Raw genomic sequence first — 18730 nt, 5'->3', positions numbered from 1 at the left:
AACCAATCAAAATCTATATACATGCTTAAAATTTAATTTACGGATAATCTCACTTTGTTTTTATGTAATTTATTTATCTACTTGACCAATTGACCATACTTTAATTATAAACATAACCCCTTAGGACTTAACACTAAATCGAACGGTTGACACCTTTGATTCCAGAATTACACAGATGAAAGGAAACCCTCAAGTACAATTTTACATTTTTACATGTATAATAAAAAATCTATTGATCGAAACATTTTAAACAATGTATGAGTTCTATGAACGAAATCAACAAATAGATAATACATGTACATTGTACATTATGACAGAAGAAGTCTTTCTTTGATATACACCGTCTGCTTATAAAACATTGAATTAATTCCAATTAATCTGTTGTTTGAAAATTAAAACAAATTAAATAATTACAGAAACTAAAAGAAGTGAAAATATTAAATAAATGAAATAAGAAAATAAAAATCTTAAAATTCATAGTTGTTGCAGATTTTATTTGAAAAATAAAATATGTCAGAAAGGACACTAACCAGCTGCTTGGCGAATTCGGGATTTTTCAATAACTGACAGTTGTTTTGAGAAATTTCGAAACCCAGTACAAACCTTGTCATGTTTACGAAGCAGAAAATTATGTAAATGCATGTGAATGTCTTATCTCCCACCCTCCCGAAGATACAATATATTATGAAGACAACACGATAATTTTATCTGAAAAAAAGATACAACTTGTGCATTCAAGCTAATCCGTTGTACTGTACTGAACTATCACAGGTTATTATTTGGAACACAACAAATCACCGACTCCAACGTAACATTGATGTGTCCGGTTTTTCTGAGTTATTCAGCACAAGGCTAGAAATTAGGTCACTTTTTAAGCCCACTCTCTCACCCATAATCGAAGAGTCGGGGCTGGCATACAGGTTTTTGTCTGTCTGTCTTTCTGTCTGTTAATATGCTGATTAATTCGTTTGTCTGTTTGTCCGAAAACACTTAAACCTTGCCCATGGTTGGGCCAAGGGATTTTATCTTTCACATGTGTTCATTGTGACAAGATCTTTCTTTCAGTACCAACAATTTTGAGCTTTTTACCTTGACCTTAAGGTTTGACGTACTTTTATCAAACTAAAACCTTGGAAACAGCCAGCCTTGTAACAGTTTATTCAAGGGCTTTTATATTTAACGTGTATTTCAAGTAACGAGACCTTTCTTTGGGTATCAACGTATTTGTCCTTGTGACCTTGACCTTGGAGTTTGACATGATACTTAGTCTTTTAAAACAAACTTAACTTTTGCCATATTTTCTGAACAGCTACATCACAATATATGTGTACATACACCTTTGACAAAACGTATAATATACAAATATTCTGTTTATTCTTTTTTTTAATGAGACAGTAATGAAGATGTAGAGCAAAAATGGGATCACTGTATATAGTCCTGCTTTATGTACATTTTTATTTTAAAACGTCGGTAACAAGTAAATAAGGTCATGAAGTTTATTGTTAAGAACTGAGGTAAAAAATAAGTTTGCATGTAGATTGCTGACCAGATCGATTCCTCTTTGTACACGCAACACATCATTCGTGAAAAGAAATGGGGCACTCAAAACTTCATTCGTGAAAAGAAATGGGGCACTCAAAACTTCATTCGTGAAAAGAAATGGGGCACTCAAAACTTCATTCCTGAAAAGAAATGGGGCACTCAAACAATTTAAACGAGCGACTACACCATGGACACTAGTAGCGGAATTTAAATGAAGCAAACCGATCGGTAGGTCGGAAACCTCCTCCTTTTAACAGTTCTACGCGATTACATATTTAAGTGCACTCTGGCGGAACAAAGCAGTTACCCCAGGTGCCCTGACTTCAGACAGGAATTTATTTACCTTTGGTAAGTTGTTTGGACATATTGAATTTGAAATAGACTCTGTACAAGTACATAGGCTTTATATAGATTTACGTAAAATCCAAAGCAATCACCGGACTTATATCGATTATGCATGATTTCGAAATCTTGCTATTTACAAATAATAGGTATGTCTAAATAAGTTAACACAGGTCGTGGTACGTAGAGCAAACCTGGACTGTATCGTGTTTTGGTAAACTTCATTTCGATATTGTTTAAGCCAAATTTCTATCATACTTAATAGTGTAGTTGTTTATTGTTTACCTTTTATTTTTACCTGTGCAGGTAATTATCAACATGGCAGAGAAACCTCCGGTGCAGACGCAACCTGGACAAGGTATGTACATGTATATATTTTATAAATAAAGCCCCAACCTATTTCCAAAACTCGATGAAAACAAAAAATGTGGATCTGAATTATGTTTACCTGTTTACATATCCATGTTTACCTTATCATCACCGTGTACAACAGTTTCGTCGCAGGGTCGCTGAAAGTTTGCATTCCGCAGATCCAACATTTTCTTTTATCGAACTCTTTTGATATATAAAACCAAGTAACTTAATGAAAGGGGGTTGGTTACTATCTATGGATACATGCGTGTGTGTGAGGATATGTAAAATTTAGAGAGTGTATGAAGGTGTGTGTGAGGGAGGGAGAGGATCTGTGTGTGTACGTGAGGTTTGTGACAATCTGTGCGAGTGACAAAAAGGATCAACGTTTATTCTGTCAAAATATAAACAAGACAAATATATGCTTAATATGAATATGATATGTCAGGTCCTCTGGTGCTGTGCCCTCAGTGCCCCACACAGGTTGTGAAGGAGCAATCTTTTATATGTATAGGAGTTTCGTAGTTTCAGAATTTCACAAATTTAAAATTCACAAAGTTAATTCTTTATTATATAGATTTGGTTTTCACATAATTAGCCTATTTACCTCTGCAGAATGTTACACAGATGTACCTCGGATAAAGCAACTGTTCCTTTAGACATGGAAAAAAAAATACAAAAATATACCCCAGAATGTATCCATTACAAAAATTGTACCTCTGATACGAGGTGCAGAAATGTACCTCAGGCATGAAAAATACATGTCGTGGAAGGAAATATCTTCCCTAGTAAAGGAAAATTTACCTCAGTACTCAATATGTGAACTTTCCAGAGATCTCTGATGTGTTGCTGTATTCTAATGAACTGTTTTTAATGTTTTATATATTAGGTGGGCAGTGGATGAGCATGCCCCAGTCCATTTCTGGTGTTCCCCCAGGGTTAGAGTATATGGCGAACTTGGACCAGATGATTGTTAAACAGAGAGTGGAATTGCTAGAGGGTAAGTTGTTTGAAATATCTGACGTTTTCCAGCCTTTTTTTTTTACTGGCACGTAAAATATCAATATCGTTAAAAATTCAGCACCTCGTATCAGAGGTACAATAGGAGTGGGTCACAATCAAAGTTTGACTTTTTTTGACTTGGCCATTACATTTGACCTCTACAATAAAGCTGCTATTTTAATGAGCATGATAAATGTGTAGAGCATACACTCAACTAACAACTTTGTTCCTTATATATATATTACAGTTTAAACCCCTGATGTTAATATCTATTCCAAGTTGATACGATTACCTTCTGTTCAAAGTTTTTATGCACATTGTTTGAATATTCTAAGTATAAAAATTTATATTGTAAGTCATTTTAATTCCACGGTGTTAAAATTTCACGATTCTCAAAAAGTACCAATCGCGATTGTTTTAATTTCACACTGCAAAAAATAAATTTAAGTTTCTTTAAAGCATAAAAACATCTTTAAAAACTAATGACAGCATTCACGATGGGTTTAATTTCGCGGAAAAATGATAAATCGCGAACATAGTGAAATTCAAAACCATCGTGAATATTTGCCAATCTACAGTATATTTCTTACAGTATTTACTGGCTGCGAAATGAGAAATAAATATGACGTTTTAAACAGCGTTGGACAACAGTGCTACTATGCGGAGGAAGGTATAAGTCATGGATAATAAGTAATTAATCATAGATATATGTGCATGTATCATTAAGTATTTACTAATTAATCAAAGATACATCATATCATTAAGTAATTAATCAAAGATACATATATCATTAATAATTATTCAATATGGTGCTGATAAGTGATAAGATTTTTAAAAGAATGAAAGTTGTAGTTCTTTTTTTACCCATTTTAAATGGCGCCATAAAAATCATTTGAAACGATATAATAAATAGTGCCACCCTGATTTGTTTTAGAATCTGAGTTTTGTAACCGAATTTGCTGTGGACCAATGCGAGAATATGTAATGCATATAACAGATAACAACGGCCAGGTAACGATGCCTTAAAATTAAATGTTTTATGAGCCAATATTCCTCTGTTAGTTCAGTTAATCTTAGAAAACTTTTGAAAAGTACTCACGTGGGTTACGAATGTGAAGGTGACGGTTCTTTTTAGCTCACCTGAGCCGAAGGCTCAAGTGAGCTTTTCTGATCACATTTTGTCCGTCATCCAACCGTCTAGCTGTCTAGCTAACCGTCCGTCTGTCCGTCTGTAAACTTTTCACATTTTCGACTTCTTCTCAAGAACCACTGGGCCGATTTTAAACAAACTTGGTACAAAGCATTATTGGGTAAAGGGGAATTCAAATTATTAAAATGAAGGGCAAGGTCCTCTCACAAGGGGAGATAATCAAGAAAAGACAAAAATAGGGTTGGGTCATAAAAAAATCTTCTTCTCAAGACCCACTGGGCCAGAAAAGCTGAAACTTATGTGGAAGCATCCTGGGGTAGTGTAGGTTTTAAATTATTCAAATCATGACCCCGGGGGTTGGGCGGGCCCACAATGGGGAATGAAAGTTTTACATAAAAATATATAGGAAAAATCTTCGAAAATATTCTTCTCAAGAACAGCTGGACCAGAAAAGCTGGAACTTATGTGGAAGCATCCTGAGGTAGTGTAGATTCTAAATTGTTCAAATCATGACCCACCGGGGGTTGGGTAGGGCCACAATGGGGAATGAAAGTTTTATATAAAAATATAGAGGAAAAATCATTGAAAATATTTTCTCAAGAACCACTGGGCCAGAAAAGCTGAAACTTATGTGGAAGCATCCTGGGGTAGTGTAGATTCTAAATTGTTCAAATCATGACCCCCGGGGGGTTGGCAGGGCCACAATGGGGAATGAAAGTTGTATATAAAAATATATAGGAAAAATCGTTGAAAATCTTCATTAGAACCACTGGGCCAGAAAAGCTGGAACTTATGTGGAAGCATCCAGAGGTAGTGTAGGTTTTAAATTATTCAAATCATGACCCCCAGGGTAGGGGTGGGGTCACAATATGTATTACAAGGGGGAAATCTGGTAAAGAACAGCATGGTCAAAGCTTCTCAGGTGAGCGATGTGGCCCATGGGCCTCTTGTTTACTTCCCTGTAGGAGGTGATGAGGATCGCCCACGACTTTGTTTGCTGCGTAGGATGCTGCTGGTGTGCCACAGATTCTTCCTGTGGGTATGAAGTCAGAATCGAAGCTCCAGTCGGAAACATTATCGGCTATGCAAAACAACAGTTAGTTTCTTTTTTTTAATTTGCTTTAATTTGAAATTTTTGAAATTTTTCTTCGAGCAAGAAAACCTGGCATAAAAACAGAAATTTATGAATGAGAATATTCCTTTCCAGATCTTCGAAATGGAAACCTCACATTCGCGTTTTTGATGCCAACCGGCAACCAATGTACGTCGTCCGTGGACCGTGCTGCTGGGGATGCCAGAATATCTGCTGTACAGACGACATTGACTTTCCGGTGAGTGGCTTTTCGGAATGGCTGCAAGGATTTTTTTTAACGTGTTTTTATAATTTCTTTTATGTTTTATGTAAAAATCAAATAAATGAATATAATATGTAATCATTTTTTGAGAAACCTTACGTTTTTTGTATAGATAATGGACCTGTCAGAAACGAACAACCTGGGCAGGATGTTTAAGCGCTGGGCTGGATGTGGACGTGAAATGTTTACCGATGCTGATACATTTGGGGTCACATGTATGTGTAATAGCTCTCTCAAATCCTTACTTATAGTTTTAATCTACGGCTGTTTTCACGAGAGAAAAAAAGAAGACCAGTTTACTATTCTTTAATTGTTTCTGTTATCCACAGAGGAGAAAGAGAGGAAAAAAATTAGAAAGAAATTAAATTAGTTTTTTATAAAAACACTTTTATTACATTTTATTTCCATAATTAATTAATGGTGTTATAATATTAAAAATATTGCTACATGTAGATGTTATTTTTAATATCTATTTATTAATAGTCCCAATGGATATGGCTGTACCGCACAAAGCCATGTTGTTTGGATCTCTCTTTCTTGTGGTAAGTCTTGTTCCATTCCTGGTTGACCATATTCAACTCATGATCCATTTACTCTTAAATTATTGACATGTTTTCATATTCTTATAGGATTTCCTCTACTACGAGCAACAAAAGAACAACAACAATTAAAAAAGAAATGAAAGAACTATACAGGGTTTATATTAATTTATATTCAGAGGAGGGGTACCACTGCTATTACTTACAAATGAAACAGAAGACAAACCAAGAAGAAAATTGTAACCATTTTTATCGATATATTATATTTATTTTTATACTTTGTGATATTCATTGACATTTTAGTAACCTCCATACATTTTATATTTTTATTTTTGTTACATTTGTTTTATTTTCACTTAAAGTGAAGCAATCTTGAAGAAAAATGAAAAGGATTTATTTAGCAGACAATTTTTTATTTTACATTCCCTTAATTTACTGTATTTAGAAACATTGCATCCATATTTTTTACTTATGCTGGCTCAACATTGAATTCAGAGGCTTGAACACAGATTTGAAGTGAATACATGTATTTTATTAAAATTTTTGTATATACATGACTTACATGTTGCTAGAAAATTTCAGTCAGAAATATTACATGTATACATATAAGCACATTTAGAAACTTCCTTTTAATAATTATTGAAACTAAATATTTCGGTACGTGTTTGACTGACACACAAAATGAATTCCAAGAATTTGCATGTCAATTCAATTCAGTTTACTAACCTTACCCTTATTTTAATTAAAAGAAAAAAAAATCAAATTGCAAACAAAACATCAATACAACAGTTCCATGTCCCTTGAAGGAGTAAGACCCTTTTTGCTAGGGGAGTTCAATCTAAAAGTGAAAGATCACCAGTTTATTTTTATGTTAATTTAGTTTTTAACATTGATTTGTCTTAAATTTGCTCAGTATATTAAACTTATTTTATGTTTAAGGATACATGATATAAGCTAAAAAATTGGATGTCTGGATTGGTCAATATTTCAGGCACTTTTTGGGTTGTAAGTGATGTGATTAATAATTTTTCAAAATATTCAGAAATTGCGTTCAAAATTCTACCTTTCTGCTAACATCATTATCAGTCAATAGAATTTTTTGTTACTTTAAATTGCAACACTATTAACCTTTGAATTAAAAAAATAAATTTTATGCGGCTAACCTTATTCATTTTACTGAAAATTGTTACATGTATTTTCACCATTTGCGAAAACATTGTTATTTTCATCATTTTCAAAAAAAAAAAAATGTTTACACCTCTATTTTAACCTCATCTACAGAAAATTCCAATTTAGCGACCAATTGTTTTTTATTTTGCAAATTTGTTTCTAGAATTGTTGAAATTGTGGTTTGTATTACACTATGAACAAAATGAAAAAAAAAATGTTGTTTTTCCTTCATGTATTGTTTCGTTTTATAATTGTGGCTGATGCAGAGCTGTTTTTTTAATCAGAATTATTTACTTATGAAACTTTTAATTTTGTGAAAGTGTGTACATTTATGAGAATTTAAAAATATTCCAAATCTTATCGGAAATTTTTACCAAGTCTGCTTTTGATGAGATGCGCCATACTGTCTCTTTAATAAATGACACTATTACTTTTCACACGATCATTGCTGGCTTAACAATTTATGTTACAACGGACTTTTCTACTATCAACTGCACACACATGCACATTCAGTCTTCCGATTAATACATAAGTTGATTAATGATGGCTGTTTAAACGCTTATATTTAGTAAAGCAGTTGGACAGTTGGTTGTCTTTAAATGCCAAACTAAAGAAGGAGAAATATTGTCCAGAAGTTTAAATGACCACATTTTTTTTACTACACAAGTATACGTGTATATAGAATCTCCATTATTAGAACGGATAAAGCGACCATTTCTGTTTGTTAACGCTTTAGATATACCAAATATATCAATCGGCTTAAGTCACCATGCCCATGGTTTGAACATTAACAAATTTTGAAATAACTGAAACAGATCGAAGTTCTGTAGACTGTAAGCACATTCTGTACACAGGACTCCTAGCTGTTACTCCAAAAGGTATGTCTTACATGTATCAGAAAATCTTATGTATAAATTTTTACTCTTTCAATGTTTTTTTTTAAACTTAGAATCCAAGCATTAATCGGTTAAGAATCTTTTCAATTTGGTTAGAATGAAACGTCGAGTGAATTTAGGAGCAAAGATCCAGAAAGCACTTTTGACAAATTTTAAAGGAATGTAAAAATTAAAAATAAAAAAAAATCTTTTAAAAAGAATGTGTTTTTCTAGATTTTGAATATTTTTCTGGCTTTTTATATTAAGATAGTTTGAAATATCATGGGTTATAGACATCTTAATAGATCTTTTTGAATTTGAAAGATTAAAACTGTTGGTTGTGTTACTTTCTAAAACTAAAAACAAAATTATCTAAATTATCCAGTGTGCTTTTTGTAGTATAGGTCTGGAATATTTAAAAAAAAAACTTTACTGAGTAAATTTCATGTTTATTTAAAAGAAGCAAAAACTATTCTTTAGTTCATGGAGACGAACAAACATTGAAAATGACCAATATGTTTGAGAAGCAATCAAGAAAAAATGTGTTTGTAAAATACGGATGGCACCGTATAGCAGCTATGGACGAATGTTAATGCTTGTCAAATTCAAAATAAACTCCAGGTGAAGAGATGACATAGAACATGTCTCAATAATATTAAAGCCCAGACACTAGCCATTCAAAAGTTATGGCGTCCAAGATTAAAGTTTTTTGAAGTGGGTCAAACTCGAAGATCGAGGCCAGAGGGTCAAATTTAAGATATCCAGGGGAACGCCTTGTTATAATAAATTCTAGTAAACATGTGAAATATTAAAGCCCTTGCACTGATTGTTCAAAATTAAGTTATGCGAGATTAAAATTTTTCAAAAGTATTTTGAAAGTGCATATACTCATGTGTGCATCCAATTTGGATGTACGTATGTGTGTATTCATTGATTGAATGAATAATACTTGCTAATAAAAATGGATTTATAATTTAGCCGTACATATTTGATCAACGATTTATATGAGAAACACGGAGATGAATAAATACGGGTATCTCGAGCTAGTGCCATTAAAGCACTAGGGAATAATAAGCGTTCAATTTGTTAAAACTTAACACGGAACTAAGGTCTTTAAAGTTTTAAAAAATCGATAAAAGGAATAAAATGGCTCATTAATTCTTGCGACCATAATAAAGAATTTCAGGCTTATAGATACTAGAAAAAATGTTACGTCATATCCTCCTAACTTTTTTTTTTCATTTTTATGTCCCCGTAATCAAAGATACGGGGATCTATGATTTTTTCTATCCGTCCGTTTTCTGTCCGCTTGTCTGTCTAGCTGTTTGTCCGCAAAAACATTAAATTTGCACTAAAGTTTTTATTGGTTGGAACTGTGACTTTCATATTTCACATACGTATTCCTTGTGACAAGACCTTCCTTTTGGGCATTAAAAAATTTGACCTTTCACCCAACGCCGGTGATCTCGTCTTTACTTATAACGTGATGAGTAAAGATGAGATCACCCGTGGGTATCCGGCGATGCCTGTCACCTAGACCTTAACATTTTACTCACTTTTAAAAGCGTTTTTTGTCAAACTTTAACCTTGACCATAACTGAAGAACTCTTGTTGCTCTGGGTTTTCTACTTCATGTGTTTTTTTTTATGACAAGACTTTTCTAAGGGTATTAACTTTTTGACATTGACCTTGGAGTTTGACCCACTTGGTCAGAAATTAAGAAACGTGTGAAAACTTCACGATTTAGTGTAAATTTAAGCTTATTGAAAGCATGTTTCCAGAGGTAGAACAATTAGATATGATGGGGAGCAAAAGTTCTAAATGTGAATATAATACAAAAAACTTCTCTAGAACAGCAAAGCAATTATCAGTCATTTTTATATGAAGACATCCTCGGCAGATGTAGGTTCATGTTTGTTTAAATCGAGTTTTACATACATACATGTAGGTACACAAACGGGGGAAATCTGCTGATTAAGTACAGCGGGATCTGAGTGATTCGGGTGAGCGTAATGACCTTGGGCCAATTGTGTCTTAAAATTAGCTGAATTGATTGCACTTAATTGTCTATAATTTGTAGGTATAGAATTTAAAAATGGCGACTCAGCAGCCGTGGCAACCTATTCAGATGCAGCCTAGACAAGGTGAGTTCAAGCTTTATTATTAGGTCAACTCAGGTGACCCATTGCTACTTGTATCTGTTTTCGTCCATCGTCCTACGTCGTTCGTAAACATGTTTAGCTTCTTCTCTGGAACCACTGAACCAATTTCAACCAACTTTGGTATACAGCATCTATGGGTAAAGGGGAACAAAATTTGTGAATTTCACTTTTCCTGTCCCCTGGGCCTGAGGGGATAGGCTAAAACCACCAAAAATATGCAATACTTAAAAATCTTCTTCTTCACCCCTGCACATCAAGCAGTCAAACTGTTGGCATGATTGCAATAAGCAGTGAACCCTCTATCAAAATTATGAAATGCATGGCCTCAGGGTTAGGGGTTATGGTGTTTGGGTAAGGCTATATAGATCATATAGTAAAAGTGTATTGTTTCTTTGAAAATCTGTGCCTGGGTATTAAACAAGATAACTAAGTACATAGTTATGATGACCAAGAGTGCCTCTTTGAAAATTGTGAAATTCATGGCCACAGGGTCAGGGGTTCTGGTGTTAGGGGCTTAGGGCGGGGCTCTATATAGTGGAAATGCATTAATTCTTATAAAAATCTTCTTCTCTGCTCCTGCGTATTAAGGTCAGACGAGACGTTCCTCAACATTTGTTTTGTATATCTTCGTAATGTATGAAAAATATTCAAAATTTTAATAACATTCTGATTTCTAAACCAGTTTCTAAACGTTTTTAATAAATCCAAACACTTAAATATTTAAAATTAAAAAATTATTTTTCTTCCCCAAAGGATTATATAAGAAAAACTACCGCTGGTATCTTGCAGAAATGCCTGGTAAGGTATCTCAATTTTTTGTGAGTAAACATGTTTAAGTAGCAATACTTCAATGTCAAACTCTTAGAAAAATTTATCTATTATTAAGGAACGTCTCGTCTGTCCTTAAACCAATGAACTATATACATAGTTATGATGAGGAAGGATGCCTCTTCCAAAATTGTGAATTTCATGGCCCCTGAGTCGGGGTTCCGGTGTTAGGGCAGGGCTCTAATGATTATATAGTGAAAATGCACGAATTCTTAGAAATTCTTCTCCTTTCCTCCAGAGTATTATGCCAATGATCTAAGTACTAGTAGTATATTTATTTATGATGAAGACATTAAGGTACATCTTGCAAAATGGTTAATTTCAGGGCCCCTGGGTCAGGGGTATCGGGGAGAGGGGGTACATGGTCTGAAAATAAATTAATGCTTTGAAATCTGCTCTTTGGTATTAATCAACCATTTATGATGAAAGAAAATAAATGATAAAATTTCCAAAATTTTGAAATTTGTGGCCCCATGGTCAGTGGGGTGGGGTGAACAACTTGTTATGAAGTGGAAATGCATTTTCTCTTTATTACTCTGATCTATCGTGGGGTATTAAGTAACCAAAGTAAGCATGCTAAGTGTATAGTTATGATAAGCAAGTGGTGCCTCCTCCAAAATTGTGAATTTCACGGCCTCTGGTTTAAAACACGAACCAACTTCAATTGTTGGAAAGTTGTTACTTGATATTCAGGTGACCTATAAGGCCTGTGGGCCTCTTGTTGTGTTTTATAAGCCCCTCCGCGCCCAGACAAGGTGAGTTCAAACTTTATTTCTGACTTTTTCTATGCCCCTTTATACCCCACCCCCAACTCTCAACCTTGACCTCTGACGTAAACAGATACTTACGATATTATGCTTTCTAAACAACATTCGGTTAGCTGCAGATCTGTAGCGTTATGGTTTTATATATTTGTCTTTGACCATAACGCTAGTACAGATCCCTTAATGCAGAAAGGTGCAATTTATGGCGCAATTTTTTTGCGCACTTTTGGGGAGAATTTTTCCACTTTCTAGCATTGGTCAATCAACTATCTTTCACTCCCTAATTCTAGACACATTTTGTAGCCAATATGTATATTTTATCCACCTCCCAACCATTTATAGTTGTCTCTACAGGCAAACTCGCTTGAAGTGAATATTCAGCAATCGAACACATGATTTTAACCAAGCGAGTTTATCACTTGTAGAGACGACTATAAAGGGTAGGTAGATGGCTAAAATATACAGATTAGTTAAATAATGTGTCTAGAATTATGGAGTGAAAGGTAGTTAATTGACCGATGCTGGAAAGTGGGTAAATGGTCCAAGACTTATGATAGCATGATCACCTTCTAAGGCTTATGATAGCATGATCACCTTTAATTAATAATTTTTTTCTTATGTCATTCCAGGAGTGGAATGGATGAACAACCCCGAGTCTGTGGCGGGTGGTGGACCCCCGGGGATGGATTATTTGTCAGCTTTGGACCAGATCATTGTGAAACAGCGGATAGAATTACTAGAGAGTGTGTAATTATCGATTTTCAAACAACATGAAAAAATTAAAAAGTGTTGTATTAATCTTAAACATTGAATTTTTCCTAAAGCTAAACATATATACGGAAAGATGTAAGAGTCATTATGCATTTCCATGTATATTTGAAAAAGTAGTAATGTTTTAAAGCCTTATTTAAACTGATACCTAGGAAAAGAGTTGTTAAAAAGGCAATGAACTTTTTGGCGCATGTTTTAAGTTAACAGATCTATAACTAATGAACATTTCTTTGCATTCAAATAAATTTTAATGACCAAAATGCTTTATATTGAATAAGATGTTTGTAAAATTTAGGCGTGAATAGAGAAATAGTGTTCATGTAGTTCATGAATAGGATGGTGCGTGATTTGGGTAATTAATAATATAAATAAGTGAAAGAAGTTTTTAAAAGTGTACCGGGCCCGGTAGTTATGCAAGGGAAATAATACATAAGATAAGATAAGATAAGATAAGATAATTTTATTTCCAATTTTGGGCCCAGAAGGCATAAAGGTTTCTTACAATGACAAGATAGAAAGTTCTAAAAGAAAGGTTATAGTAAACATATACAAACATAAACACACATACACACACATGTATATATCTGATATAATATTACAAGTAACTGGACATGTAGATGCAGCAGTTGGGGTTATCAAATTGTTAATTAACATGCAATCAAAATCAATATTATCAATATACATATATACCAGTTTACAAATAAATATGTGTCTATAACATTATTTATGAAAACTCATGGCATTATGCCTTATTTTGAAGGCTTTGACAAGATATTCACTTAGCTTTGTAATAATTAGATTATCTTCATTAGACATTAACCAGAGAAATTTGTCTCCTTTTGATAATAATATGAAACTTTTGTTTAGTAATGAGATATCACGAAAAAATTTATCTCTCTCCTCAGTATATAATGGGCATTCAGTAAGAAAATGATATTCATCTTCTATATTGTTTTGGTTACACATTAAACATATTCTTTTGTTTCTATCTAAGGGGATTCTTTGACCAGCATTATTTTTTACAGATTCATATCTGCCTTTTTCAATTCTTAGGTCATGAGCACTTATTTTACATAATTTACATTGATGTCAAGGAAAGCGCAGATCTGTAAAGTAGATCCACTGCTTTATATTTTTTGTCTTTCAGTTCACAAAGGTGGGGCTTAAAAGAGAAATGTGCTCATACCTAGCTTTATGAAAGACACCTAAAGGGTTTCAATTCATGATATATTACGAGTTGTAAATGTGATTTTTCTTAATTACAGTTATTACTGGTTTTGAGACGAGGAATAAGTATGACGTAATGAACAGCGTGGGACAGCAGTGCTACTTCGCCCAAGAAGGTTAAGTTTTTATTCACAAGAATTTACTAGTAATTTTCGCTCAATTACAGAATTATTAGAGATCCTTCTTTGTGAAAGTTTTATCTCGTAAACTATTGTATTAGCGTAGATTATATACCCCATCCACCCCTACACACACAAAATGGAAAATTTGTCTCGCTTATATTTTAATATTATTCCATGATAGCGTCTGTCGAAAATAACCTGTGACATATCAGGAAAATTTTGAGATCTTCATCAGTTACGACTCAAAGTAAAATTTGTTATTTTACATGAACAGAATCCGACTTTTGCGGCAGACAATGCTGTGGACCAAACAGGGAATACGTTATGCACGTCACAGATAATAATGGTCAGGTGAGAAGGTTTGGATTTCTGGTCAAACTATACGTAACATGTAAGATGCTTTTTGCATCTGCAGTTCTGCAAGAGAGTATAATAGCATTGGCGTCGGAAGCAAATTTCAAACACAACCACTTTCCCTAACTACTCTGCAAGGTGCTTGTTGAAAGGGGGGGGGAGGGGCTTAACCTATGGCCTGATACTCAATTTCTATACATTATGTCTATCTTTGCAGAGAAGTGGGGGGAGGGGGTAGGCCTCCATACTAACTAGACAAGAAAATTTATCGGTGGGCTTTATTAACACCTAAATTACTTTTTTATATTCAACTACCTACAAACCTTTAAACTTAGTCCTGACAACTTCAAGTTAAAAGGCATTACCAGATTGAGGGAACATTGGCATTCAATAGTTTCAGCTTTTAAAATTTCTCTAAAGTAATTCCGCTCATTTAAATTATATTTTATATGTTTTTGTCTCTATGAAATGAATGCTGGCCATTACCCTCCTTTTAAAGGAAAGCTCGGGGGGGGGGGGGGGGTTGTACTGGAAACTTCCACACAGAGTAAGTACATGCAGTAAATATTTGATACTTTAAGGAGGTGATGCGGGTCCGTCATGACTTCGTCTGCTGTGTTGGATGTTGCTGGTGTGCAACCGACTCTTCCTGTGGTTATGAAGTCCAGATCGAGGCTCCAGTCGGAAATATCATCGGTTATGCCAAACAGCAGTGAGTTTAGCTAGATATAAGGTTGCAAATAACCTTCTCACATACATGTACATGTTTAATGCGGGTACGAAATACTGGACTGCTTTATCCCTTGTAATTTGCAGAACTTCAAAATGGAAACCTCATATTCGCGTTTTTGACGCCAACCGGCAACCAATGTACGTCATCCGTGGACCGTGTTGCTGGGGATGCCAGAATATATGTTGCACAGATGACATTGACTTTCCTGTAAGTTATCAGAAAGATGTGTATTTTTGAACTGTATATAGAAGAAATATTGGTAAGCCATATGAAGAGTTTTATTATTCTTCATCTGTTATTCTTCATGCCGTTTATAGATTACGGACTTGACGGAGCAAAATGTTTTGGGCCGGATGTTTAAGCGCTGGGCCGGATGTGGACGTGAAATGTTCACTGATGCCGATACATTTGGAGTCACATGTATGTATTCAATCGCTTCTTATTACTACTAGTAATTAGTAAATTATATTCGTACCAGCCCATTGCATGAAGAGAACTTGAGACTTTTAGACAAGATTCATATTGCAGGGATGAGTTAACTCTAGCTATTAATATTACAGTGTATATATGATGTGTATAGAGTTAGTGAATTCGCTATACCCGCATATATACATTAACAAAACTGATGGATGGAATCATTGCTTCTTCTTTTTACCTACAGTTCCATTAGACATGGCTGTTTCAAGCAAAGCTTTGCTTTTTGGGGCCATTTTTCTTGTGGTAAGACAAATTATCAAAAATGACCAGAATATGCATTATGAATCACTGAATGCATTCTATCTGTATTGTTGTTTTTTTTTTTGTTTTCAGGACTTTGTATACTTTGAGAAAGAAAACAACAATAATTGAGGTCATTCCGAGTCCTTCAACGGAACTTGTTCTTGATATCTTACACCAGACACGTATTTTGGTGGTCTTGTGATACATTTCAAAATCCTTAAAACTATTTCGAGGGCGGTGTTATGATTTGTCTCTTGAAATACGTGCTGATAATGTAGATTCCATGAATTGTGACCTGCTCATGTTGAGTATGGATTGAAATCTCATTTTTCTTAAACTTATCAAGAAAAGGTTAACTTTTTTAAACGTAAATAAAAAGTAATTCGTTCTTTTTATGTAAATTATATTAAAATTATAAGTTGGATATGGTCTTTTTATATTCAAACGCACATAAAGGTATTTATAGTATTTTGAATACAAGGCTTGGAGTGTTTCTCCCGTTACTGAAATAAAAAAATTACCCTTCCCTAAATATTTGTCATGTAATAATGCTGATGTTTTCACTATGATAGTCATGTATCACAGTAAATGCAAAGTGTTGAAATATGTCATTGTGACATATGCAACTGTATTTTTTTTCTCCCTATAATATTTTTCTCAATATTAATTAATTAAACACTCTGTATCTCAAATTGATATCTGGGGACATAACGTTTTGTGATTATATCTTACACACTCAAATGAAAAACAGACAATGACAATTACAATTATTATTAAACAAATTAAAAAAAACAGCTTTTATTCATAATTTTTATGAAAGATATTAAGAAAATATTTCATCTAACAACGGAAATATGAATCGTTTCCCAATGTACACATTAACACAGCCACAGATCCTCCAGCGCTCGATAATAAGTACAATTTTCAACTTGTTAAATTCAAAACCGCAGAGCTACAGTCTCACCAGGGACTTCTGCTTTTAATTGTACCGAGCAAAAAAAGCGTACTGAAATATGAAAGGTTAAAAAACGTACATATTCAAATAAAACTTTTTGTCAATCTTTAAAGGGGTATGGACACAGTTTCAACTGAATTTTTAAAACCTATTTTAATGTTTATAATTCCTTCCTAAAGCATCGTCTAATGATAAGCAAAAATTTGAACATCATTTGTTGATTAAGAAATGAGATACAGAACTTTTAAGTTCTTCATAATGTAAACAAGGCGTGTGCCTTGTTTTTGTTTACATATTGAAAATACTATATTGATAACAAATGAAATTCAGCAAATCAATAGAAACTGTGAATCGTATTTAAAATTAACTTTTTTATTGAAATTATCTACTTTGAACGAACATATATTAGTATATTAATCTATGGAACAAAACCATGACATGGACCTTGTTTACATAACGAAGGTTTGGAGCTATAAATAAAGTATGTTTATTTGTACAAAGAGGCCCATGGGCCCCATCACTCACCTGCATGAAAGTTTGCTTAAGAAAAGGCAAAAATCAGTCGTGGAAAAAAAACTTAAATGTAAAAGATCAAGGTTTTGGGAAGGAGAAGGGTGTTCATTATCTGAACATGACCTGAAGATGCTTCAATATTTGTTACATCATGATTAATTTAAGTATTTTATAAAGATTTTTTCTCACGTTTTTTATTCTATTGTAAAATTTGATAATTGCAAGTCCTCCCGGGCCATGATTTAAACAAACATGAATACATTACCTCATTATTGCTCAGTAAAACCTACTGTGGCGCCACTCTATCAATGAGGACCATGCTATGAACAAACCTGATACACTACAGAAGGGTGGTTTTACTTAAGTTTCAACTTTTTTGACTCAGAGGTTCTTTAGAAGAATTTTTTTAAAATGTCATTATTTTTTCACATATTTTTAATTATCCCCCCTTGGATGAGGATGACGTCCCTTATTTGTATAAATTGAATTTCACCTTATCTAATCTAATGATACTTTAAGGTTAAAATGGCCCAGTAGTTCTTGGAGAGAAGTCAAACAGCTAGACAGATAGACTTCTGACAAAATGTGATCAGAAGAGCTCACTTTTAAGAGCCTTTCACTCTGGTGAGCTAAAAAGATTACACTTTTCATGATGAACCCATTTAACTATTTGTTTACTTTAGGATTTTATTTAATACATTACTGCAATATTCTGTTGACAAACTGATTATGCGTGATATGATTGATATCAAAATGAAAACCCAAACACTAGATAATATTTAGATAACTTTTATTCACTACATTTGTGATAAAAAGAACATAGGAGTTTTTTCTCTCCAATATAACATCACAACAACTTGTTTAACATTGTCACATAACAACCAACAGTGTACCTACTAGGTACATGCACCAAAGCTATTGCAGCTTAAAATGACAACAAAATCGGTTTTTAGAGCTAAATATAGAAAAAATCCATATCTTTGGACAATTTTGTACCATTTAGCACAAAACACAAATACCAAAAATAATGCTGAGACATGTATGACGGATGAAAGAAATGTCATTCTGAAAAAAAATAAGAGTACAAACTTACAGATACTGATGATGCATGCAAAATAATACTGAAAATATGGCACATGTAAACTTGATATATACACTGTACTTTCAGTTTTCAATGATCATTCACTCTGTCATCACTACTGAATTCAGCGATATATGAGTGGTACATAAAAAAGCTTTAACAATACAAATACAC

General features: G+C 33.6%; 2 protein-coding genes across 3 annotated transcripts; both read left to right on the top strand.

Moving 5' to 3' along the window:
* Positions 1-1736: 1736 nt before the first annotated feature.
* Positions 1737-7896, top strand: LOC134256860 (phospholipid scramblase 1-like). 2 transcript variants are annotated; one of them, XM_062739534.1, is made up of 10 exons: positions 1737-1890; positions 2191-2242; positions 3125-3235; positions 3830-3907; positions 4172-4248; positions 5353-5483; positions 5595-5718; positions 5855-5957; positions 6226-6284; positions 6372-7896. In XM_062739534.1, the coding sequence occupies exons 2-10, from the start codon at positions 2203-2205 to the stop codon at positions 6411-6413; spliced, it is 765 nt and encodes a 254-aa protein (XP_062595518.1). In that variant the 5' UTR covers positions 1737-1890; positions 2191-2202; the 3' UTR covers positions 6414-7896. The 2 variants fall into 2 exon arrangements, with proteins under 2 accessions (XP_062595518.1, XP_062595519.1); XM_062739535.1 differs by lacking the exon at positions 1737-1890 and adding an exon at positions 1927-2063.
* A 68-nt stretch (positions 7897-7964) lies between these two features.
* On the top strand, positions 7965-16272 carry LOC134256859 (phospholipid scramblase 1-like). The gene is made up of 10 exons (XM_062739533.1): positions 7965-8329; positions 10407-10470; positions 12710-12823; positions 14117-14194; positions 14475-14551; positions 15136-15266; positions 15371-15494; positions 15605-15707; positions 15949-16007; positions 16098-16272. The coding sequence occupies exons 2-10, from the start codon at positions 10422-10424 to the stop codon at positions 16134-16136; spliced, it is 774 nt and encodes a 257-aa protein (XP_062595517.1). The 5' UTR covers positions 7965-8329; positions 10407-10421; the 3' UTR covers positions 16137-16272.
* The last annotated feature ends 2458 nt before the right edge of the window (positions 16273-18730 follow it).

This window comes from Saccostrea cucullata, unplaced genomic scaffold (assembly GCF_032062105.1).
Source record: "Saccostrea cucullata isolate Sc308-1 unplaced genomic scaffold, CSIRO_AGI_Scuc_v1 ctg8, whole genome shotgun sequence".
In the NCBI taxonomy this organism is placed as follows: domain Eukaryota; kingdom Metazoa; phylum Mollusca; class Bivalvia; order Ostreida; family Ostreidae; genus Saccostrea; species Saccostrea cuccullata.
This window is presented reverse-complemented; position numbering and strand designations above follow the sequence as displayed.

What these genes read in the sequence shown, in the direction of transcription:
- LOC134256859 (XM_062739533.1), top strand. Translation starts at nt 10,422, where the DNA reads ATGGCGACTCAGCAGCCGTGGCAACCTATTCAGATGCAGCCTAGACAA. An exon ending in GTGCTACTTCGCCCAAGAAG is followed by an intron (nt 14,195 to 14,474) that starts GTTAAGTTTTTA and finishes TTACATGAACAG; the next exon opens with AATCCGACTTTTGCGGCAGA. An exon ending in ATCGGTTATGCCAAACAGCA is followed by an intron (nt 15,267 to 15,370) that starts GTGAGTTTAGCT and finishes TGTAATTTGCAG; the next exon opens with AACTTCAAAATGGAAACCTC.
- LOC134256860 (XM_062739534.1), top strand. Translation starts at nt 2,203, where the DNA reads ATGGCAGAGAAACCTCCGGTGCAGACGCAACCTGGACAAG. An exon ending in GAGAGTGGAATTGCTAGAGG is followed by an intron (nt 3,236 to 3,829) that starts GTAAGTTGTTTG and finishes TATTTCTTACAG; the next exon opens with TATTTACTGGCTGCGAAATG. An exon ending in TGATACATTTGGGGTCACAT is followed by an intron (nt 5,958 to 6,225) that starts GTATGTGTAATA and finishes ATTTATTAATAG; the next exon opens with TCCCAATGGATATGGCTGTA.